The 25913-nt window shown below is 43.6% G+C and overlaps 1 protein-coding gene across 1 annotated transcript in view; it reads left to right on the top strand.

Moving 5' to 3' along the window:
- The window catches only part of PLEKHG7 (pleckstrin homology and RhoGEF domain containing G7), a 78577-nt gene that overhangs the window by 16761 nt on the left and 35903 nt on the right, over nt 1–25913 (top strand). The window contains 5 exon segments of the mRNA XM_072771588.1: nt 54–791; nt 14954–14985; nt 14987–15075; nt 18302–18339; nt 23187–23280. Of these exon segments, the coding sequence (XP_072627689.1) occupies nt 54–791; nt 14954–14985; nt 14987–15075; nt 18302–18339; nt 23187–23280 (991 nt within the window).

Consider the following 25913-nt stretch of genomic DNA (forward strand, 5'->3'; position numbering starts at 1 on the left):
GTCCAACAATGTCCCCTGGAAGCATCCAGTAATGGGGCCTTTTCTCTACACAGGGAAGATGGAGCCATCTGGCCCAGAGGTACAGACCTAAGGTTGTCCCCCTGAGAAGTCTGTCAAAGCAGCACTGTGAGAACCAGAGGAACCTTCTCCACTTTGACCAACAAGCCCCGGGCTGCATCTTTACCTCTCCCACTTTGGAGAGATTAAGGGCAATGGCCTTGGGACTTCACACTTGCTGTCTCAGCAAAAGACCTTGGATATGCCCACCAGGAAGGAGCCTAGAAGCAAAGGAGCCTGTAGACTATCTATGTTACCTCTCCAAGAGTCCACCTGGAAGCCCAAAGAATTCTTCACACTCCCTATTGCGTTTGAGACTCCAATCAAGATGGCCTCTGACCCCAAAAGGGCCCTCAACACAACGGACTGATTTGAACCCCTTCTTGAGCTTCAAGCCCATCACTGAGCAGGCTCTTTTCCAGGCCTCTCTTCCAGAGAAAGGAGGCCACTGACCACCCAGCCCTGCCACGCAGCTCCCCCCCACCCCACCCCAGTCCTCAGGGAACACAGCTCCGAGCCTCCTGTGCTCATTCTGTGTACCACAGAGCAAGATACATCTCTGGGTTCCCATATTACCCCTCAGGCCAGGGCGTCCTATGATGGGAGATGGCACAGGAAGTCACTGCCGAGGGGATACATACTTATCAGGACACATTGGCTCCCAAGTAAAAGGGTACAGTAGTTTGCAGAAGAAGGAGAATGGAAGCCTAGCTCACTTTCTTCTTCTAGAGAAGGTCAGGTTAGCGACGGTCTGTCAGGCACTGGGTAGCAAAGGTGGCCGTCGTGCAAATCCATGCCATTTGAAGACAACCTGGTTTAAAGGCAGAGAAAGAACAAATTGTTCAAATTTCTAATCTTCTCCCCCTCCCCACCAAAAAAGAAAATATCTAAAGCATTTTAGCTAGGATGCTTAATTGTTCTCCTTTCCAGATGTCTGCTTTGGAATTTTGGGTGGACTTGAGCAAAACTAACCCGTGTGTTTTTAAAATTTATTTCTAGGAGAAGAATTGTATCCATGCACGTGTGTATGTCTTTATTTGCTCTGGTGCCATGAAAACTGCTCACTGTTTGCTTTTCCATCTCTGTTTCTGTCCTGACATAGCAGACCTGATGGCATATTAATCAAGGCACTTTGTTTTACAGCCCTCAAGTCACTTAACATTTATGGCTCAGAAAGTCTTAATTTCAAGAGTCTCCTTGAAGAGCACAGTGCTTTGCTGTGGCTTTTTGGGGCAAAGTATGACAGCCACATGCAGTCATGGTTTTCATTTTGAATTGCCAATGACTTGGCCCTGTGGCTTAATTAACATCCACTTAGTAATTGGTTTTGTTAGGTCAAGAAAATATAAAGGCCAGAAACATTCAACAGAGTTTCAAAGAGAACTTCAGAGGACAAGGATAAAAAGAACAAGACGTGCTGTTTCAATCTAGGCCAACCTTTCAAAAGGCCTCTCCTGACACCCAGGCCTTTAGTTAGGAAGCAGGTAGAGTGTGTCACTTCAGAAACCAGCCCTGACACTTGATGGGATGAGCACTGGGTATTATACTACAGGTTGGCAAACTGAATTTAAATAAAAAAGGAAAAACAGAACAGAGAAGAAAAAAAAAAGAAAGAAAAAAGAAAAGAAAAAAGAAAAGAAAAAAAGAAAAAAGAAAAAAGAAGAGGAGAGGAGAGGAGAAGAGAGAAGAGGAGAGGAGAGGAGAGGAGAGGAGAGGAGAGGAGAGGAGAGGAGGGGAGGAGAAGAGAAGAGAAAGAAGAGAAGAGAAGAGAAGAGAAGAGAAGAGAAGAGAAGAGAAGAGAAGAGAAGAGAAGAGAAGAGAAAGAAGAGAAAAAAGAAACAAAATGAAACGAAACGAAACCAGCCTGAATTTTCAGCATGGTCCTCAGTTTATAGCAGTGGATTCACCGTCCCTCCCAGGGATGAAGATCCTCTGTGGCAGCAAGGAAAAGATCCATGCTCAATTTCATCCACACTACTCGCAAGATGGGTAGGAAAGCCCTAATTTCATTTGGAAAATCAGAGAGAAAAATCTCAGGAAGTAGCCATTGTTTTATTACCAGACCTCAATCCTCAAGCACAAGTTTGCTGTTCAAGTAGGAAGAATGAGACCCATCTACGTAGTCTTTGTGGACTTTAACCCCCATTGACCTCAACGCAAAAACAAAGGCTGAGGACATTTACCAAGCCGCAGGAAAATGCAGATTATTATGGTAGTGTATCAGTTAGCTGTCGCTACTTGACAAACTACCCCAAACCTCAGTGGCTTAAAACAACCAGCTATTGTTTCATATATGTGTGTCTACTGGGTGTGAGTTGATGGAGGCTGGTCTCAGCTGGATAGTTCCACTCAGCATGTTCCTCAACTTTTTCATGGAAACAAAGGGCTACCCTAGGCATGTTCTTATTATGATGAAGGAAGAGGTTCATGAGGACAAGGAAGCCAGGAAGGCCTCTTGCAATACTGGGGTCAGTACTGCACCTAATTCTATTGGCCAAAGCAAATCATATGACTGAACCCAGGGACAGGAAGTTATGTGTCACCAACAGGGGGAGAGCACAGAAGTGTTACTTGGCAAAGGGTACGGATACAAAAGTTGATGAAGAATGGAATCATTAATACAAATCTACACGTGCAGACCGGAGTAAAGCTCAAAAATGATACCTAATTCAGACGTGTCAGAAAAAGGGAAAAAGGGAGTAGCCTCAGAGGAACATGGGGATGTTGGTTAGAGTAGATGGTGCAAAAATCTAACAGGATACTCAAGGTATTTTGTTCCTTAGCCTGAGAGCAGTTTGAAACCACTGAATGGATGGATATGATCAGATGGATACAGGATGGGCATGACATTTAGGTGAGAGCGGACTCCAGCAGAACAATTAGAACGGCCAGATACGAGAAGTTAGTAGGTTAGGCTCTGGTGAACACACTGGAGTTAGAAAAAGTATTCAGCTGAGGAGGTATTTAGGAGATAGAATCACCTAGACTTTGTGAATAGTAGACCGTTAGGGGCGAGAGGAAGGAAGGTGTCGAAAATGACTGACCTCCAAGCTTCTGGGTGGCTTCACTGGGTAGCAAATAGTTCTGTTCACTGATTTGGTGACTTTGTGTGGGAGGGTGAGGGAGGGAAGGAAGGGTAGGTGGGGTCTAGGTCTCGACTTCAAGTTTGGGCATGTTGAATTTGAGGACCTATGGATCATCAGAACGGAGATTTTGAGGGTGTAGTTGATGAGAGAAGCCATCAGGGATGGGGATACATACCTGAGAGTTTTTAATAAGGCGACGCTTTCTAGAGCAGGTGAAGTCTGTGTCCGGCTCTGATTATAGGATGGAGTTAGCAGACATACAGCTTAAGTGATGGGATGCGTCAGGCCATTCTGCAGAAGATGGCATGCAGGTAATTGTTTCCGACCGGCAGGATCTTTGCACGACTATAACAGAACTAGTCTTGGTAAATTCAAAGGCACAACTTGGTCCAAGGGCTTGAGGCTTTAAAAACACTCTGTGCAGTCCAGTATCATAATCATATATTACCAAATAGTAGAACGTTACCAAAAACAGGGAGTTAGACGGGAGGTAACCTGGACATCTTGGGTGTCCAGGGATGACCCTGAATTAGTCAATATTGTTTCTCCAGGACGTTCTGCAATACTTGGCGTGTGACAAGCAATGTTTGTGAATGAATACATGAAGGCCTGAGTAACTATAATCTGTGAATTAGCATGTTTGATAAACATTTATATATTATCACTAAAATGCAGCAGTTTTTCATCAGTCATAGACTACTCACTCTATACTTTTTTAATTCATGAATTTTTGGTAACCAGCTAAGCATCTGTGGCACAACGATCCTGTCTACCTGCATTTTTTTTTTTAGTTTCAGAGGTAGAATTTAGTGATTCATCAGTTGCAAATAACACCCAGTGTTCATCACATCATAACATCAAGTGCCCTCCTTAATGACTATGACCCCCTCCCAGCAACCCTCAGTCTGTTTCCTAGAGTTCAGCATCTGTTACAGTTTGCCTCCCTCTCTGTCTTCATCTCACCTTATTTTCCCCTGCCTTCCCCTATGTTCATCTGCCTTGTTTCTTAAATTCCACATATGAGTGAGATCATGTGGTATTTGTCTTTCTCTGACTGACTTACCTCACTTAGCATAATACCCTCTAGTTCCAACCACATCGTTGCAAATGGCAAGATTTCATTCTTTCTGATGGCCGAGTAGTATTCCATTGTATGTATAGACCACATCTTCTTTATCCACTCATCTGTTGATGGACATCTGGGATCTTCCACAGTTTGGCTACTGTGGACGTTGCTGCTGTGAACACTGGGGGGGGCAGGGGGGCAGGTGCCCCTTCAGATCACTATGTTTGTATCCCTTGGGCAAATACCCAGTAGTGTAATCCTTGGGTCCCAGGGTAGCTCTATTTTTAATTTTCTGAGTAACCTCTATACTGTTTTCCAGAGTGGCTGCACCAGCGTGCATTCCCACCAGCAGCATAAGCAGGTTCCCCCTTCTCCGCATCCTTGCCAACATCTGTTGTTTCCTGACTTGTTAATTTTCGCCATTCTGACTGGTGTGAGGTGGGATCTCATAGTGGTTTTGATTTCGATTTCCCTGATGCCGAGGGATGTGCAGCATTTTTTCATGTGTCTGTTGGTCATGTCTAGGTTTTCTTTGGAGAAATGTCTGTTCATGTCTTCTGCCCATTTCTTGATTCGATTATATATGCTTTGGGTGTTGAGTTGATAAGTTGTTTATAGATTTTGGATACTAGCCCTTTGTCTGATCAAACATTTGCAAATATCTTCTCCCGTTCCTTAGGTTGCCTTTTAGTTTTGTTGACTGTCTGCTTGCCTTTCTGTGCCCTCCCTCTCTTCTTCACTCACTACAGACTTTTCAGCAGCTGTTTGCTCAAAGGGCAACTTCCTTCCAGTGGCTCCACACCAGGCTGTGCAGTCATCTAACATAAGGAATGGGCTGCAGGAGACCCTGCTGTCCATCCAGGAGATGGGACCCTCACCTTAAAAAAATGTATTTAAACTTAATTTAAATCTTACACTTACTTAATTCAGGCCTTTAATATGTCTATTAAATGGTATAAACCAAGAGCTGGCCAATGAGGCCCTGTGGACATCCATCTGCTTTTGTAAGTAGTTTCGTTGGAAAGCAGCCACAACCCTTTCATTTGAATACTGGCCTTGGGGGCTCTGACATCACTGAGGTAGAGCTGCAACACGGTCACTACAGACCGTAGGACCCACAAAGCTTCAAATATTAACTAGCTGGGGCAGCCCGGGTGGCTCAGCGGTTTAGCACCGCCTTCAGCCCAGGGCGTGATCCTGGAGTCCCGGGACCGAGTCCCACGTCGGGCTCCCTGCATGGAGCCTGCTTCTCCCTCTGCCTGTGTCTCTGCCTCTCTCTCTCTCTCTTTCTCTCTCTTTCTTTCTGTGTGTGTCTCTCTCATGAATGAATAAATAAAAAACTTTAAAAGAAAAAAAATATTAACTAGCTGGTAGTAGACAGAAAAAGTTTGCTGACCCCCTAGTATATCAGAGAAGTGCTTGCCTCTGTGCCTACCGATCAGTCACAGTAAACCTTTTCTGCCTTGTAGAATAGACTCAAGTCCTTTTGCAAAAATACTGATTCTTCTTTTATTGTGGTGTTTTAACACATGGCCTGACAGTGGGGCAGGTTCCTGTAAGTGAGGAGGGCCCAATCTATGACACCCAATTCTGAAATCAGCTCAGTGTTACGACCTTGATTCCAAGGTTCTCCTTGTGTTTTTCTTACTGTCATTCCCTCTCTCCCTCTGTAATATTCCTCTGAACTCACACTCACTCCAAATTTCTCCTATCACCAAAAAATGCCTTCTGGAAAAAAAAAGAATTTGTATAGTTCTTTCTTACTGAAGTGAGAAGGACTTAAGGCTTAAGAAATATCTGTGCTCATCTTTCTAAGTAAAACAGAGTATTTTTCCCTTTTAGCTTTCCCCACACCTTATACCAAACACTACTGCATTTCTTTTAAATTCCTCTGCTTCCAGAGTCAAGACTTTCCTGAGGGCAGGGACCACTTAAATACCTTTAAAACTCTAGAACCCATTACACAGCAAGAGTCTATCTCCAACAGTATTTATTAAAGGAAAAGATGGGTGGAGGAAGGGAGAGGGGCAGGCTGGCAGGCTGTTTGGCTTACAGTGCCATTATCAATCCCTGATTTATTTGCATTTTGACAGAAAACTGACTTGGAACCAAACAATGAAGCCGCGTTGGTGGGACTGCAAGCGTCAGGAAGCAAGCGGGGGAGATCTCGTGGGTAGGGAGACCTTTCCGGCACCCCCTTAAAATCTATAACAAAAAAACTCTGTTTCACTTCATTTTTTCAGTCTGCCCTGAAGCTGAAAAGGGACATGTACATCCCACGTCTAGGAAAACAAAGGCTAACTTCCTTCAAAATGTAGGAAGAAAGCTAAATATATTCAAATGGGGTAACATCATGAAAACCAAATGAGAGGTATTTTGAAAGTCACTTTAGAAGAAGAAAGAAGACAAAAACATTGAATGCCAGGAAGACATCCCCCCCATCCCGCACCCTCCCCCCAGCCAGATCTGAAGTGGTACAGCATAGTGTTAAGACCTATTGGAATCACACTTGCGGACATCCTCTCTCTTCCTCGGAACTCACACTCACTCCAAATTTCTCCTATCACCAAAATAAGCCTCCTGGAAAACAAAAACAAACAAACAAAAAATCTTTAGAGTTCTTTCTTACTGAGGTGTGAAGAATTTAGGCTTGAACCTTACCTGTCTCTACTTCTCTCTGGCAACGTGGTCTCAGGTGCGGATCTCAACAGCTCTAAACCTCCAAGTCTTCATCTGTTGAAATGACGATGCAAATAGTACCATCTAATAGGCTTTTGATATGATCAAGAGAACAACTCAAATATTAGCTTTTTTTTTTTTTAAATAAAGGATGTACTCATTCATTCATTCATTAAGCACTTCCTGTATTCGAGTCACCAACTTATCCTTTCTAAGCTATTCTGATTCCAGGGTGGGATGACCCATGCTTGCAGTTCATCTGAGGTGTCTGGACATCAGATTCAATACGATATTATATCCTCCACAGACTTTTATTTATTTAAAACCTGTTACACACCCAGCACTGTCTCTAAACCCTGGGTGACACCGGAGAGGGAGAACACTCCGTCCAGGCTCTTGTAGAGCTTGAGAGCTTGTTAAGAAGGTATTAACTAGAGACTAATAAGTAACATATTAGTTGCTGAGTTTTTATTTATTTATTTATTTTTAGCTTTTTGGAAACATTTCACACTCCACAGCATCATATTTTACTGTATCACTTTCTTTTTTCTCCCAATGTTCTTGAGACATAATTGACGTAGAACGTGGTAGAAGTTTAAGGTGTATAATGAATATTGCAAAATGATCGCTGCAATAAATTTAGTTAACATCTATCACCCCTCATAGTTATAACTCTTTTCCCCTCTCATAGGATAGGCAGCAGGCTGTTAATTCATCAGAAGAGGAGACTGTGGTCTCAGGGAGACGGGGCTGGACATGGCTGGAAGGTCGAGGATGGCCGGGCAGCTACCCTACACAGCAAGACCCGTGTGTGCTTCTTCCATTGACCTCAGCTCCTCTAGAGTGGAAGCTCCATGGAAGCAGGGCTCTTCTCTGTTTTGTTCACTTCCTATATTCCTAATGCCTAGAACACAGCCTGGCACATAGTAGATGTTCAATAAAAGTTGAAGCACAAAAGAAATCAATTGGTCACTTAGTGAGGTTAGGACAAGCCTGGTAGGGGAAAGTATATGGTCCCCCTTCATTTTGTGTATTTTCTCCTCCAGCTACTTACTTGTCTCCCTCCGCCTCCTTTTAACCCTCCCGTTTTCCCAATCGGATCTATGTTTGTCTCTTAAATGTGCTCTGGGTGGGTAGGGATTTGCACAAGTATCATTTGATCCCCCTGGGCAGTATTTTGATTCTCATCCAGCAAAGACAGTAGCCTAAAAAGATGATGAGAGTAGGAGCGACGAGTACCAGCAGCGGCCCTGGGACCCAGAATCCATGTGTATTTGGTGACTGTCACTGACTAAGTCCTGGATGTCACAGCATCGGGTATGCCCCACAGTGACGAGACTCCATAAGCTGCCTCTGTTCTGTGTTGAAACCGACTTGTCGGGGATGAGTGATGCAAACTCATCAACAAACTTGCTGTTTGTTCACTTACATTCATGAAGGGGCCACTAGGTAGCAGGCCCTGGGCCCTGACCTACAGGCTCCCCATCCTTGCTGCCTTCTCTGGATTCTAGAAAATGGGACATTTGGTAGAAAGTGGAACTAAAGATTACAGTCGCACATGCAAAGGAAAGTTCCCAATAATCTTTTGAGACTCCTAATGGCAAAATATGTCCCAGATTTCACCGAGAGGGCGACAGTTCCGTAACTGGAAAGTTTGCCATTTCTCTGTTGATTATTTTAAAAGGAGATTTTTTTTAAGACTGTTGCTGATTCTTAGTTTGCTCTTCTTATATAATCAACCCATAGTTGCGAGCAAGCATTCCAAATTACACTGTATCGCCTGCATAGACTAAAACACTGTGGTTCTTAAAATAGAATCCCTACCTTTTCTAGTCTCACAACTGCTGGAAAGCCACCTGCTGAAAAAGGTATATTTACCATGAATTTGACTGTCAGGCAAGGACTATCACATCTGAAAAATGAAGCCTCATGAGCTTGCCTGACAGGAAACCACTGGGCATCATTCATAGCAGGGCGAAGACTTAGATAATGCCTTACCCAAATTATTGTACTGTCAATAAGATTTTGACTCCTTTGAGACACACATGTCACTGTAGGACAGTTGCTAACCCCCATAATCTCTAGCATTTTTCATTATTTTCCTTTAAAATGTACATCCAGGGATTAAAAGCCTTGGTTTAAGCCCACTGGAAAAAAAAATGCAAATGATGCATTAGTCATATTTCTAAAGGAGGAGCTTTAATTATTCATCTTCAAACATTTCTGCCAAGATAAAGGTCACCGTATAATTACTGCTCCCACCCACTGGCCACTGGCAGGGAAATTGATAGCAATGCTCCTAAATTCTTGATTCATAGATCACCAAAGACAGAAAGGGTCTCACCTGCAGTTGTCTTCCACATAAGGAAATTGAGTCCCAGGGAAGTGACATGCCAAGATGAAATGTAATAAAGGTCAGAGTTGGGAATCGGGGTCGTAAGTGGAGCGCCCCTGCCACTCACTTGTACTGCCCCCTTTATTAGTTTCCTATGGCTGCTGTAATAAATGGCCACCAACCAGGTGGCTTAACACACAGAGATTTACACTCTCATAGTTCTAGAGGCCCGAAATCCAAAATCGAGGAACTATCAGAGCTGTACTAATTCCAAAGTTTCTAGGCGAGGACCTTCCCTTGTTTCCTCAAGGTCTTCCTTCACTGTGGCTGCATTTAATCTCTGCCTCTGTCCTCAAACAACCTTCTCTACTCTCTGTGCCTCTTCCTGAGGTGTCGATGGATTTGGGGCACACCCAGATAAGCCAGAATAATGTCATCTCGAGCTCTTTCACTTACTGACATCTGCAAAAAGACTTACCCAAATAAGATCCTATGCACAGGTTCTAGGGAATAGGACATGAACCTATCTTTCTAGGAGCTTCCATTCAACCCACTCCACTTCCTCTTCTACCCAAAGCAGTCACCGTCATTATATCAATCTTAAAAAAACAAGCAAACTTAGTGCTCCCACATGGTCTATAGTATCTTTTCTCCCTATTTATGTCTTATTAGAGACAGACTTGCATACTCGAACTTGCAATTCTGTCTCTGTCACTCAGCAGCCATGCAACCTTAAGTCGGTTGTTTATATAGCCTTCTCGTTGCTGCGGTTTTCTTGGCTCTGTAATGACAGCAGTGATTTCCACTTTATGGGATGTTTGTGAAAATCTGTGTGATAATGCATGTTAAAGTATTCTGGTGGTAAGTGCCAGCTGATTTTAAATGATAAAATATTTACCAAGACCCATCTATCCCTTACCACGTGTATACATTTGAGGTCCATGGGGGAGACACGTTTCCACCAGCCAAAAATTTTTCTGGCACCAACATGGAAGAGCAAGCTCATTGTTGAGTGTTGACACACGGGTGTGTGGCCTTCTCAGCAGTGGGGGGAGAATTCTCTGGATTCTCTACATTGTTGCTGTCCCAGGCCACACCACGGACATTTGGACCTTCAGCGAGGACAGAATAAGGAGACATTCTGGTACCGGGGAGGAGACAAGGTTATTCCAACAACTATGGGACTACTCTCTTCAAATATGACTGCCTGGAGCAACGCAACTCAGGGTTAGTGTGGTTGTGTTTGGGTTTAGGAATGGGGATGGAGAGGGACGGGCAGGAGGAGGCTGGCAAGCCCAAGCGGGCTGCAGAATCTGGGTCAGGTCTTGTCCACTGAGAACCTCTCAGGTCCAGAATTTTGTTCTGAAGCAAATAGGCAAAATAGCCAAGCATCAAACCAGCAAACAAAGAAGAAAAATGCATTTCTCAAGGATATTTGTTTAGTTGTGCTTTTCCAAACAAATAAAGGCAGCATTAAGTTATACTGTGTTTATACAGAGACAGTGGGTTGCCAGCCACACCCCAAACACTTTTGCATTTATAGTTAGTCCATCTCCTAGCTTAACCTCCCTCTGAGAAATATAGGTATAAGAAACTTCTCTCCCCACCCCCCACACAGGATGCCACTGCCCTTCACATGTACCATTTTGTTTAGGGAAGGGAAATAAAAAAAGTCTGTATTACAGTAATTGCTTCCAGTAGATAATCAGTCCAGAACTAGACACAAGGATCCTGCATGCATGCCATTTTTTTTATAAGAACTAATTACATTTGGAAGAGCAGAAATAATCATTGCAACCATTTGCATTAATGTCATTAATCCAGTGATCTGAATGAGCCTGGCGACACAGACATGGGGTTCTTTCCAGAGCGCCCAGAAATCTAGTCCACTGCCAGGCACGGGAGATGCAGGGCAGGTGTTCTCTACCAATTCATGTCTCTTCATGTCACTATATGCACATGATCTTCCTTACTGCTTTCCTGGGTCTTCATATCATCAAAACTGTGATACTTGATATTTTAATTAATCCATACCTTCTTATGAACATAAAAATGTCATGTCCACAAGATTCTATTATGCCCTTCCAGGGCCTTGCCCACCTTTCTGGAATGAGAACCACTGGGTTTTTAACATGAAAGCAACAGAGCCAAAGTCAAGACTCAAACCTTGTGCCAGCCATTGTCTTCCCTCTGCTCCATACAAACAAATTGAACTCCAAAACCTGGCCTATGTGCCCCTCAAATGGATGCTTCATGTCAGGTCATAAGGGGGTAGGGAAATAAGAGGATAAGGGTAAAGGAAATGGATAGAATAATTTAACCACCTCTAACAAGGGGGGGGGACTGGTACTGCATGTTGCTAGATTGTAAATGCATGTGATTATTTATGACTTAGAATGGAAAAGCACCTTCATTTGAGGACTGTCTGTATATCATTCTATAGGTCAACTTGCTTATTCCTATAAGAAGCTTATTCGAATACCAGCTCTATGTCTAGCGCTAGGCGAGCTGCTTAGGTTCTATACTATGTGAGACACAGTATGAGTCTTCAATGAAATTATTATAGAATAGAAAGACAAGGTGGGGGTGGAAGTGGGAGGGAGAGAGAGAGAGAGAGAGAGAGAGATGGCTCTTGCTGTGTGAATCAGAGCAGACTTCCGAAGGAAGAGTGTCCAAGTTGGAATTTAGAGATGAATGGGAGTTTGCCAAGCAAAGTGAAGGTAGGCAGGCAGATGGGAACTACCTGAGCCAAGGCATGGAGAGGCAAAGTACAGAGTAGCTTTTAAAGAACAGTGAGCAACTTGCTATTATCACCAAAGGACACATTCTGTGGGAGTTCGCATCAGGAACTGACAGTGATGACTCTGGGCATGTGAGGGTTTGGTTATGGTTTTATCTCCTTAGCAAATGTTTATTGAGCTCTTACTAAACAGAGGGATTTACAACAGGAGCTAGGAGCTTAGGGTAAGGGAGGAGATGAGACATAAATCTGCAAAACTACCTTGTAAAGTAAGATACTCCTCACAAGAGAGGACAACATTAGAAGGATGTTTCATTCATTTATGCGCATCAAGAACGATGGATTAAATACCAAATGAGCACCAACCACATCAAGAAGTAACACAAGTTTCTTGCACTGAAGGAGCTGGCAATCTAGTGGAGTGAACAGATACATAAATAGAACATTATATCATAGCATATTCAGTAATCAACGTAATAGCATTTATTGACCGCTTACTAAATTCCAGACACTGATCTAAGTGTTCTATTGATTAACTTTGATAATCCTCATGCAATAGGTAAATATCATTATTGTCTACATTTCACAAATGGCAACGTCAGGTGCGGAGAGGTCATTAACTTGCTTGATCACAGCTAAGATTACAATCCAGACAATTTGACTCTGCATTCTCAACCATCACTCCGGAGAACTATGGACGTACGGGAAGATAAGCCAGGCTAGATGTGGCCTCGGAGGACTAGTCTTTCTGTTTCCCCAGTAACGTACCCTCTCTGAGGTCTCCAGGGAATACAAAGATAGCTTACCTAATCTCAGGAAACTACAAAATACTAACACTTACCAGATTGTGAAACATCTAGAGTTCAAGCTCAAGGGTAAACCTTTCCCCCAGAACCCAACGAGGTTAACATTTCTCATTGTATTGTTTTTCCAGTCCCCATCCAATTCAGGCCCATCTATTGCCTTAAATCCCAACTCTCTTATTAGATGCCTGTAGGGTCTTTCTCAAGAGAAGTATAAATTTGATGGGGAAGCCACTAACATTTCTTTTCAGGGGTCCTCTTGTGGGCTCGCAGTATTTTATGTTATCTAATGGATTTTTAATAGGACAGTGAAAAGTCCTGGCTGGATTTGCATGCTGTTCATTTCTTATGTGTCAGTCTCAATATTCTCTACCCAATGAAACTGGAATATATCTCCATTCAAATTACTGTAACTTTTCCATTTCCTACCTAATTCAGCCCTCTCTATCCTCATAACCACCACAAGCATTGGGTTGGCAAATAGCAAGACGGGGAGAGTTATAAGAAGTAACACTCTAATGATCTTATTATGAAACCTCATCATAAATAGGCAGAAAAAAAAAGAAAAGTCACAAGATGTCAGAATGCCAAAATATGACCTTTTTCTTGATAAAGGAAGTCCAGGATGGGGAGATCTGTGTGAGTTAGAATAGTATTTGCCTGTAGATGACAAAATTCAACTAGAATAACCTAAACAAGTAAAGAGTATTTCCTTTTTTTTTTTCTTTTTTAGAGAAAGAGAGAAAAAGAGAACAAGGAGGTTGGGGGAGGGAAGGTAGAGGGAAAGGGAAAGAGAGAAAGAATATTAAGCAGGATCTATGCTCAGAGCCCAATGTGGAGCTCGATCTCAGGACCCTGAGATCATGACCTGAGCTGAAATCAAGAGTCAGTCACTTAACCGACTGAGCCACCCAAGTACCCTGTAAAAGGGAATTCCTCTTGTAATATAAGCAGAGCCCAGGCCAGAGCAGATGTTAGCAGCCTGACAGGCTCCTTGAGTTTTTCTGTTCTGATGCTATCTTTGCAAAACCTCTGGTATCCTTTCAGATATCAAGGTATATTCCAGACAACAAGGAGGGCAAAGACCAAAAAGGAAGAAACTAGTCCACTAGGACACCTTCAAGAAAGTGTTTCCAGAAGCCACATCCAGCAGCTCCTGTTTGAAGCTCATTGCTACATTTGAGTCACATGGCCCCTGCTAGCTGCAGTCAGAGCAAGTGAGTGTGTTAATTCCGCACCTGCATGAGTGAGTGAAGCAGGGTTTTCATAGCCAGAAAAATGGAAAGCCCACATATTGGGTCAGCAGCCAGCAGGGTCTGCAACATTACACTAAAGTTTTCCGGCGAAAATAATAACGAGAGAGAAGAGCAGAGAAAGGGCAAATCAAAGTGGGTTTTAAAATTCAAGGGAACACAGATAATTAAATAAATATCAGCCTAAGTTTATTTAAGTATTTTCCCTTTTAAATTACTTACCAGATGATCCATGGCACTAATCTCACAAGATGGGTGGGAGTTAGACAGGCTTGGGGAGGGCGAAACATTGCCAGCTAAGCCACCAAAGTGTGAGCTGTTTTGTGTCGAGATTATGATCCATTCCCTGTTTCCAGAAAATAAATTGCAAAGTAAGAAATACCAGGAAAATAAAGGGTTATCTGTGTATCTTAATAACATGTTTGTCGGGTACCAGATGAAGAGCCACTGAACCATCAGCATCGGGTATCAGATGAAGAGCCATTTGAAGCCAGGAGGGACCAGGTCACACATACGTTTTGGGTAGCTCGGATTGCAAGGGATGCTGGGGGCTGCATCACAGATCCTACTCACCTCTGATCCCAGTGTGCCTCACTGGAACATAATTTACACTGCTGTGTTCAAGGACTTTCTCCTGGTATCCTTCAGGGTCATAACACTTCAGGTATGTGTGTGTTGCCATTTCCAGGTGAGCTCCCCCATTTGAGGGTTAGTCAATAGCATGAACAGTCAATAAGTTTCAAGAGGTGTTGAGGAGGGGTGTGGGTGTCCTCACAGCCCTCCTGGGCCTGGAGCTTGGCGTGGCCTGCCCATCCTTGTAAGAAAGCGGGCATTAATCAGGCTGCTAGCAGTCACTTCCCCGTGCCCAGAGGTCTACCCAAGGACCCTCTATGTGCCAGCTCTAAGATCTCACTTTCCACCTCTTGACTACCAGTTCCTCGAGTGTAGGAGGAGTTTTGTGGTACTCCCCTGGGCTGGAGGTGCTCCCTGGGGCCCTTGTGGTGTTGGAGGGAGCTGCCAATTACCTGGGCCACACACTTGTGCTACTGAATTCAGGTCCCATTCACTCAGCCTTCTTGCATTGCATGCCCGCTACGGGATAGCTATCGTAACGAGGAGGGGAGGAGATCGTCAAAATATTTAGTAACTAGTAAAACATGTGCACTAACCAGCTCGAACCAATGTCTCACCAGTTGGTACAGGCACCGGTCATGAATTACTAGAACCAACTCAATACCAGTCTTGGAATCGGGCACTACCTCACAGAGTTGGAGAAAGTATGAGCCTTCTCTCAAAAGCTCTTCTTGAGAAATAATTTACCCCGAGTCTAGAACCTGGAACAGGTCCACTGGAGGCGGTCATCATCATGGAGCAGAATGCTCTCTCTGTGCTGGGGGGCAGCTCCCCCATCATTGCTGTAACATCACCCCCACCTGACTCCTGGCCTTCAGGGTGGTGGCATGTGGAGGCAGAGGTCTTGGTGACAACAGATTCCTGCTAGAGCAGATTAGAGAGAGGCAGCTCCAGGGCTAAATCTGCATCTTCACCTCACTCGTGAAAGGTAAGAATAACTGTGCTATTCTGGGTACAACCTCCATGATTCTGAGGGTGAAGTTTGAAAGCTAAAGATTATCCTTTTGGTATTTTTTTTAAAAGACTAAAAAAAAAAAAAAAAAAAAGATTGATTGATTGATTGATTTGAAAGAGAGAGAGAGCATGAGCAAGAGGGGCAGAGGGAGAAGGGGAGAGAGAATCTAGAGCAGACTCCCTTTTGAGCGGAGAGCCTGATGTGGGACTCCATCCCAGGATCCTGAGACGGTGACCTGAGCCTAAATCAAGAGTCGGACGCTCAGTCAACTGCACCACCCAGGCACCTTCTTCTGGTCATTTTTAAACTGGTTTTGTTTTTTTAGCAGAGCCATTTTTGCAAAACTGTCCTTGTTTGGAAATCCAATCCAGGGGGTGGAAGCTGGGGTGGGCCCCACAGTCTCACCATCCCCAGAAGCCCTGGACCCTGAGCAACCTAGCTAGGAAACCACCAAGTGCACTCCCCATTCACAAAAGGGGGAAAGTGAGACTCAGAAAGAAGTGACCCAGCCACGGTGCTAACTGGTTCAAGTCAGACAAATGGAATCTAGGCTTCTGACCACTAGCCCTGGCAGGGCTAGCAAGGCGCTTGCAGGGGCAGCTGCAGGTTCTGTGTATGGGGTCCAGAAGCCACAAGTGAATAAATCACAGCTAACATTTGTTAGCTCCTCAGTCTTCAGGGATCCCTTTCACCCCCACTGTCTCACTGATACAATAATCCAAATGAATACCTACCGTCTCATAGGATGTAATAACCCAAGTGAACCAACCCAGAGGAGTTAAGTGATCTACTCAAAGACAGGCCCCTAGAAACTAGAGCTTCCTCTGAACACAGCATAACCTTGATAGAAGTTAGTTAGTACATGTTTAGAGCAAATGTCATGTTTCCCAAAGGCTGGTGGTCCCAGAGCAGGAGCTTCCGTATTAACCTGGGAAATTGTCAGGAATGCAGGTTTGAGGCCCACCCCAGACCTTTTAAATTAGAAAGTTTAGGAGTGGAGCCCCTAAAACAGCAATTGGGTTTTTTTAACAAGCCTTCCAGGTGATGCTGATGACAACTAAAGTTTGAGAACCCCCATGCTAAGGAACAAGGTCGTATTTCTATCTCCCCTACAGTCCTACAGCTGCCCTGCGTTGGAGGAGCCCTCAGGAGAGCTGGTGGGAGATGCGCCCTTCCTGTGGGACCCGGGACCTGAGCAGTAATTGGCTCTGCCTGCATGTATGTCAGGAAGGAGCCCGGGAAAGTCTGCACCAGGCCCGGTGCTTCTAAATCCTACTAAGTATTCTTTGTCACATGCCTAGCATCATGGTAAATACCACATAGTAAAAGATGCGCAACATCCTGCACCTTACCTCTCTTCATCTCCTTCTGAAGAATAGATTTTGAATAGATTCCCCAAGTCCCAAAATCATGGTGCACGCAGTGCTTCCCAAGCTTTTTTTTTTTTTTTTTTTACTTTTTTTTTGCTTCCCAAGCTTTGATGTGCAAATGCATCACCTAATGATACTGTTGGAATAGAGATTCCGACTCAGCAAAAGTGAATATTTAATACAGATAATAAGATTGCGGGTTCAGTAAAGACTTTAAATCTCCTTCTGAATGCTTGCGAATCTTTCCCAAGGCCCTAAACTTATCCCCAAAGTTAGAAAAGCAGAGAGAAATTGCTAAGATCGGAGACCCCAATTATTGCAGTTCAAATTGGACATAATAATTTACCACCAGGCATTTGGGGGCTGAGCGCCGTGAAAGCTGATTTGTCCCTAAGGGAGATTCCACCTAATATCCCCTTTAAAAAGATCAATAGGGTGGTCAGAACTGGCGGGATAATCAGCTAGACAGTTGCCTTTCAGGGTTCCAGGAGGAAAAGTCCCTGGAGCACATCCTTTGTAGTAAGTGCTGCTTGGGTAATTGCTTTCATTTGATGGGAGTGCTCTGCACAATCTCCTGATGAATTTAATAGAAAGGAGATAGACCCAGAAGACATCGTGTTATATATTGAGCCACGAGACCAGTTCATCTAAACCTGAGAGACAATTCCCAGATTTTTCTGACTAGCATTACAAGTTGATGCAAACGCCATTAAAAAAAAAAAAAAAAAATCAAGAGGCCCTAATCTAATCTCTGCTTTCTGAGAATCCCCAGAAATGTGTTACTGGATAATGACTTTCTTCACAACTTAAAGAAACTCCCAAGAACTGTTCGGATGGTAGCCAATAGCAATGAAAAGCCCCAGAATAAAGATGGGTAACACGTGTTGATGGCCCCCCTATTTCCAGGGCTTGCCTAACCACACCTGGGGATTATCATCACAATCTCCACGTATCAAGTTGGGTCATTGCAGATGCTGGCCTGCCTTCCGGTAGCCCAGTGTGACCACGACATTCTGTCTTAAAGGATTTACTGGACTTCTTTATCATATTTTATAAATTTCTCTCCAACTGATGGGGGAAAGAAAGCTAAACAATAATTGGGAAGCAGGACGATATCACCTCGAGGTAGCAATGGGATGCCAACTTTTAGGTTGTGATGTTGCTTTATTTGCTCATCTGCATAAATATAAATATTCATTCTGTGATGCTCCAGAGGAGCACTAAAGCAGGATAAATTTGCAGGGCTCATTTGCGTCAAGCCCTGTAATGATCTGTCACCAGTTACTTGAAATATTCATGTATTTTCTTTCATTTCACTCAGCAGAATCCAAAAAGCCAAGATGGCCTTTCTCCAAGAGACAGGTGGTGAGTGTTGTGCATTGTCATGTTTGCTTTAAGAAAGCCTCGGTAGCTAAGGAAGTGAGAGATGGCTGAAGAGCCCCTTCATCCCACTTTATCTTTGCGTGATGGCAGATGGCACATGGAGTTTAAACAATATCATCACATCCACGGCAGTGGCTGCCAAACATGCCAAACGATGCCATTGCGTGCAGCGGAACATGCTGATTGCCAGTGGGTAATGAGCTCTGCAAAAAACCAAGCAATGCTAACATTGTGATGCTTGACAACTGCAAATTTATAACCTGATACAGCCTAGGAGGCGGCTCACTCGTTGAAGCAAGCTTGCACAAGGGTATGCCCGGTTTGCAGTCGACGCCGTGCGCATTGGGAACACTGAAAAATTAATGAGATATTATGGAAGCGAATTCCACAAATACACATCTATTTCTGGGAAAGCCAGTTGGACTTGTCCTAGTAGGTTTTTAAAATTCATTCTTGGTTCCATCCATTATTGAAGGGTTATAAATAGAAAGCGGTGAGCCTTGATTCTTTACCACCTAGGACAAGAGTTGGCGGCCAGCCGGCCTTCCCAGTGGGCACGCTTCACTGCTGTCTACACACCTGCAGCCGGCGGAGCAGTAGGGCCTCCTGGGTAGTGGCTGTGCCCCATTCTAGTACAAAAGTCTGCCCACATGGCCTCCAATCACTTTGTCATCTGTGGATACACACACATTGATTTTTTTTTTTTTTTAAGTCCTATAGCTAAATCCGAAGTCCTCTGAGGTTCCAGTCTATGCTGCTCTAATTACTGTTCTGTGACCTTGGCCAGATGAATCATCCTCCCTCGGCTTTGAGTCCTTCCCTCTAGAGGGGGGTGTGGTAATGGACCAGCCTCAGAAGGGGGTCCTGATGAGTAAATCAAACAATGTTTGTGGAGCTTGCCACAGAATGGGACATGTGGTAAACATGGCAATCTATCCTGGCCATAGTGTTGGTAGTATTACTTTAATTAGGATCTGGAGGGGATCCCTGGGTGGCTCAGCGGTTTAGCGCCACCTTCAGCCCAGGGCGTGATCCCAGGGTCCTGGAATCAAGTCCCACGTCAGGCTCCCTGCATGGAGCCTGCTTCTCCCTCTGCCTGTGTCTCTGCCTCTCTATCTCTGTGTCTCTCATGAATAAATAAAATCTTTTTTAAAAAATAAAAATAATTAGGATCTGGAAAACTATTTGTTCTCATAACTGAATGCGTGGGTGACTCACATAATTTTTTTCAAGCATAAAAAAAAAAATCTCATATAAGTGTCTTAGCTTGGACTGCTGTAACAAACTACCAACGACTGGAAGCCTAAATAACAAATACTTATTTCTGGAGGCTGGGGAAGTTCGAGATCAAGGAGGCAGCATTGTTGGGTTATGGTGAAGGCTCTCCTCCTGGCTTGTAGGTGGCCACCTTCTCGCTGCACCCTCACATGGCTGAGAGGGAGCACATTACTGTCTCTTCCTCTTTGTATAAGGGCCTAGATCCCAACCTGGGGGCCCCACCCCCATGATCTCATCTAAACCTGCTTACCTCCCAAAGGCCCCATCTCCAAATACCATCACATTTAGGGGTTAGAGCTCTAGCATATGGATCTGGGGAGGATACAAACATTCAGTTTGTAGGGACACAGTCTAAACATTACAAATGTTTAGATTCAAATCATAAACTACCGGTACAATTGTGACACCGTCGTCATCAACAATGACATGAGATGTTGCTCACCAGTCACTCTCATTTTGTCCCTGTTTAGAGACTCGATTTGACTATTTTCCTGGCAGATCTGAGACTGCTTTGCCTGGGCTCTTTCATCATATAAATGGGAGCAGGGAGAGTTACCAGGCAGGTGTGAGGTCCCAGGAGAAGGGGCATCTCCCACCAGCTTTCCTCCAGAGGAAGGAAGCTGTAAGAGCTGCCAAGGAGATAGAATGTGCTATCAGAAGGGAAAAACTTACCTAAGGAAGGGATACCCCTACAAGCACACTCCTATAAGATGACCCATCTATTTTTAGATTTTAGTAGCTCTATTATTCCTCCTAAAGAAGCAACATGTCCCACATGTGCCGGGTGACTGTATGTGCTAAGACACCAAGATGCCCATCACCAACTCATAATTGAGAAGGTTCGACTGGCATGTAAATTAGAAGAAAAAATGTGCTGAATAACTTGCACAGTGTTGGAGGTGGGTAGGCAGCGGTGGAGAATAATTAGTGGAATGACAAAACGTTTCAGCAAATGTTCTCAGTAATGAAGGGAAATTCATTTCTTGAACTCAATTTCTTGAAGGCTCATTTTCAAAAGGATACAATATTTCCTCCCTTTAAAATCAACCTGTCTACTTGCTCCTTCATCTTTTGAGGCCTATGTATCACCTAATTCACATCTCTATAAATGATAATCCACAGGAATATAACAAACATGCTGCTACATTGTAATGTCTTTCCCCAATCTATTACAGATTTTTCCTTTCTTACCATCCTTCCTTCTCTCCTTCATTTCTTCCCAACCATCAATAACAATATTAGGGATAAAAGCAAGCACATACGGGATGTTTCCAATGACCAGGCACTGATTCTGTTACATGCATTCCTATTCGTGCATGTCAGGGTTTACACATGTTGATTCATTAATTATTCCAACAACCCATCCAGGTCGGTAATGCTACTGTCCCCATTTTGCAAATGGGTAAGCCAAGGCTCAGAGAGGTGGATTGGCTTCTTGAGGTCGCATAGCTCTTATATGGTAAAATGGGGCCTTGTCCCCAGGGGTCCCACCGTCTGGCTCTGGTCTCAGTTCTGACATTGCCCCGCTTCTCCGCATGACCACCCCCGGACAAGCTTCTTTCCTTTCTCTCATCAGAGCTCTCAAAAGTCTTCCCCATTCTCACCAATTCAATGCCATCTTTGTCAACCACTCCAAAACGTATATATCCACGTATGTCCATTTTGCTGTAGTTCCATGGCACCAGTGGCCACTGCAAACTCCATCCCATCTACCTCTTAAGAGTTATTCAGTTTGAGACTCTAGAACTAACCTTGTCTTATTCCTTTTCTTTGTCCTGTATACCCTTTCAAATACACTTCAAATGCTTCTTATTGCGTCTCCTAGCCAATGCCACCATAGCAGAAGCAATAAGGCCTTGGAAAATGGGTCTCTTACTCTAAAGACTTAATGTGACCTCTGGAAGGACTGTCCCCTCCCTCCTCACTGGTATGTCCACAGAGCACTTTGGTCAGGAGGTTGGTCAGACCCATGGAAAGTAACAGTGAGTGCCCCTCAAGAGAGAGGGCTGGCGCCCACTTTCCCATAGCCCCAACACTGTTTCTATTGTCTCAGCTTCTTTATTTTCTAACTGGCTGCTGATTTTTAAAATTTCCACAACATGCACTCGCTATGGTTTCAGACATCAACAAAAGGCATATGTCCCAATTGCTGTAGGAGGTCTCCAGCTGGCTGCAAGATTCCTTTGCTACCGTGGAAGCTAATGAGCTTCTAACAGATTCCTTTCTCCAGTGCCATAACCCTACCAGAAATACCAGCCACAGCCCTTGAGCACATTCTAAAACTATTATATAGGTCTCCTTTCAGATACACAGGGAACCATCTAACCACAGCAGCAGGAAACCCATGCCTTCTCTTGCTTATAACCTGTCAAGTTGAGTAACTTCCAGCAAACTGCTTGGATCCACTGGCCAGCACCATGCATCAGGCCTGGGGCTATAGAACAAGTTAAAAAATTATCTGTGATAAACACGTATTTGAAATGCAGCCAAGTTGACTTTAGAAAGACTCCCACATTGTTATGAGAGTTTCTTCCTGGTGAAATGAGCTCTTTCAGTGGCAATTCATGATCTTTCAGCAGAATACTGAATGAGTCAAAAAAAAAAAAAAAGTGAAAAGGTCACACCACATTAAGTTTAAAAACCAAGTTACAAAAGGATGTGTAAGTACAACACCGTTAAAAATTACTTATAAATACGATCAGAAAAATGCTTTCAGCAGTTATCTAGGCATAAAGAATATCGGTAACTTCGATTTTGTGCTTTTCTTTGTTTCTCAAATTTTCTGCAATAACTTTGTAATCAGATTTTTTTTAAGATTTTATTTATTTATTCATGAGAGACACAGAGAGAGAGGCAGGGACACAGGCAGATGGAGAAGCAGGCTCCCCGTAAGGAGCCCGATGTGGGGCTCCATCCCAGGACCTGGGGGTCACGCCCTGAGCCAAAGGCAGACAGACGCTCAACCACTGAGCAACCCAGGTCCTCCTGTAATCAGATTTTTAAAACTAATATTATTAAAAATAAAAATTACAACAAAAATAAGTGAGTGGTCCCATTCTAGTGAAACCAGAGTTTCTAGAATATTCTGGTATTCTGTGGCAGAGAATTATCATGTTGGGCAGCCTTTACCACTCAAGGCTTTATTTAGTCATCTGCTAAGTTGAGGACTTGAGCTAACACACTTGAGGCACCTCTGATGCTAACATGCTGTGATCCAGTATTTGGAAAAGTTAGGATGGAGAAGGACATTCCATCACCCCAGGGCGGGTGCTAGACCGCAGTTAGTACCTGACTGTCCTGAGCCTTGGATTTGTGTCTTTTCTCAGGTAAAACAAGACCTTTGGACTAGACATCCTGGCTTCTGTCCTCTGGGTCTGATACTCTGTGGTTCTGTGGGTCAGACTATGGCTCAGAAATGGCTTTTCACAAAATGTGCATGCAGTCTGTTCCCATACATCCTAGAGAATGAAGTGGAACATACTGAGGCTGCTAAAGCTGTGTCCTTAAAGAGTGCAGGCTTGAAAGTCCCGTTTCTAAAGATCTTTAAGCAAGGCCAAGACGAATCTAAGCACGTATCCCATCTGGAAGGCTCTCTGTCCTCTGTGAAGATTGCAGACCTCAGGGCCTGTGAGCTCCATGGCCCCAAGGTAGCTCATACCTTGTTTGCGGCCGCGGCAGGCCTTCTTTTTGTTGTTGTTGCTGTTGTTGCTGGTGTAGTCATTATTTTAAGTTGTCAAATTATTGCCTTGTTCATAATACGAGCAGAATGTGGGAGACAGAACCCGGTTGGCTCTCTCTGTTGCACACTGAAACCTAGGAAAGCTATTTTATCTTAACAAAGCCATGGCCAAGAGAACACTTGGGGGACCAGAAAGCCCCGTGCAAAATGTCAAAAGTTGCTACCATCATTCACCTTTCTGGGTCTTTTTTGATGAAACAACTTCTAAAGGTCTCTTTAAATGTTAAAACCCATATTTCATGATTCTTCAAAAGTTAATTTCACAATTGCACTGCTGAGGATTTACCCCAAAGATACAGATGCAGTGAAACACCGGACCACATGCACTCTGATGTTTATAGCAGCAATGGCCACAATAGCCAAACTGTGGAAGGAGCTTCAGTGTCCATCGAAAGACGAATGGATAAAGAAGATGTGGTTTATGTATACAATAGAATATTACTCAGCCATTAGAAACGACAAATACCCACCATTTGCTTTGACATAGATGGACCTGTAGGGTATTTTTTTAATAACTTAATTTTTTATTGGTGTTCAATTTACCAACATACAAAATAACACCCAGGGCTCATCCCGTCAAGTGCCCCCCTCAGTGCCCGTCACCCATTCACCCCCACCCCCCCTCCCCTTCCACCACCCCTAGTTCGTTTCCCAGAGTTAGGAGTCTTTATGTTCTGTCTCCCTTTCTGATATTTCCCACACATTTCTACTCCCTTCCCTTATATTCCCTTTCACTATTATTTATATTCCCCAAATGAATGAGAACATATAATGTTTGTCCTTCTCCGATTGACTTACTTCACTCAGCATAATATCCTCCAGTTCCATCCACATCTTCTTTATCCATTCATCTTTCGATGGATACCGAGGCTCCTTCCAGTTTGGCTATTGTGGACATTGCTGCTAGAAACATCGGGGTGCAGGTGTCCCGGCGTTTTATTGCATCTGAATCTTTGGGGTAAATCCCCAACAGTGCAATTGCTGGGTCATAGGGCAGGTCTATTTTGAACTCTTTGAGGAACCTCCACACAGTTTTTCAGAGTGGCTGCACCAGTTCACATTCCCACCAACAGTGTAAGAGGGTTCCCTTTTCTCCACATCCTCTCCAACATTTGTGGTTTCCTGCCTTGTTAATTTGCCCCATTCTCACTGGTGTGAGGTGGTATCTCATTGTGGTTTTGATTTGTATTTCCCTGATGGCAAGTGATGCGGAGCATTTTCTCATATGCATGTTGGCCATGTCTATGTCTTCCCCTGTGAGATTTCTCTTCATGTCTTTGGCCCATTTCATGATTGGATTGTTTGTTTCTTTGGTGTTGAGTTTAAGAAGTTCTTTATAGATCTTGGAAACTAGCCCTTTATCTGATATGTCATTTGCAAATATCTTCTCCCATTCTGTAGGTTGTCTTTTAGTTTTGTTGACTGTATCCTTAGCTGTGCAAAAGCTTCTTATCTTGATGAAGTCCCAATAGTTCATTTTGCTTTTGTTTCTTTTGCTTTCGTGGATGTATCTTGCAAGAAGTTACTGTGGCCGAGTTCAAAAAGGGTGTTGCCTGTGTTCTCCTCCAGGATTTTGATGGAATCTTGTCTCACATTTAGATCTTTCATCCATTTTGAGTTTATCTTTGTGTATGGTGAAAGACAGTGGTCTAGTTTCATTCTTCTGCATTCTTCTGCATGGGATGTCCAATTTTCCCAGCACCATTTATTGAAGAGACTGTCTTTCTTCCAGTGGATAGTCTTTCCTCCTTTATGGAATATTAGTTGACCATAAAGTTGAGGGTCCACTTCTGGGTTCTCTATTCTGTTCCATTGATCTATGTGTCTGTTTTTGTGCCAGTACCACACTGTCTTGATGACCACAGCTTTGTAGTACAACCTGAAATCTGGCATTGTGATGCCCCCAGATATGGTTTTCTTTTTTAAAATTCCCCTGGCTATTCGGGGTCTTTTCTGATTCCACACAAATCTTAAAACAATTTGTTCTAACTCTCTGAAGAAAGTCCATGGTATTTTGATAGGGATTGCATTAAACGTGTAAATTGCCCTGGGTAACATTGACATTTTCACAATATTAATTCTGCCAATCCATGAGCATGGAATATTTTTCCATCTCTTTGTGTCTCCTCAATTTCTTTCAGAAGTGTTCTATAGTTTTTAGGGTATAGATCCTTTACATCTTTGGTTAGGTTTATTCCTAGGTATCTTATGCTTTTGGTGCAATTGTAAATGGGATTGACTCCTTAATTTCTCTTTCTTCAGTCTCATTGTTAGTGTATAGAAATGCCACTGACTTCTGGGCATTGATTTTGTATCCTGCCATGCTACCAAATTGCTGTATGAGTTCTAGCAATCTTGGGGTGGAGGCTTTTGGGTTTTCTATGTAGAATATCATGTCATTGGCAAAGAGGGAGAGTTTGACTTTTTCTTTGCCAATTTGAATGACTTTAATGTCTTTTTGTTGTCTGATTGCTGAGGCTAGGACTTCCAGTACTATGTTGAATAGCAGTGGTGAGAGTGGACATCCCTGTCTTGT

Source organism: Canis lupus, chromosome 13 (genome assembly GCF_048164855.1).
Source record: "Canis lupus baileyi chromosome 13, mCanLup2.hap1, whole genome shotgun sequence".
In the NCBI taxonomy this organism is placed as follows: domain Eukaryota; kingdom Metazoa; phylum Chordata; class Mammalia; order Carnivora; family Canidae; genus Canis; species Canis lupus.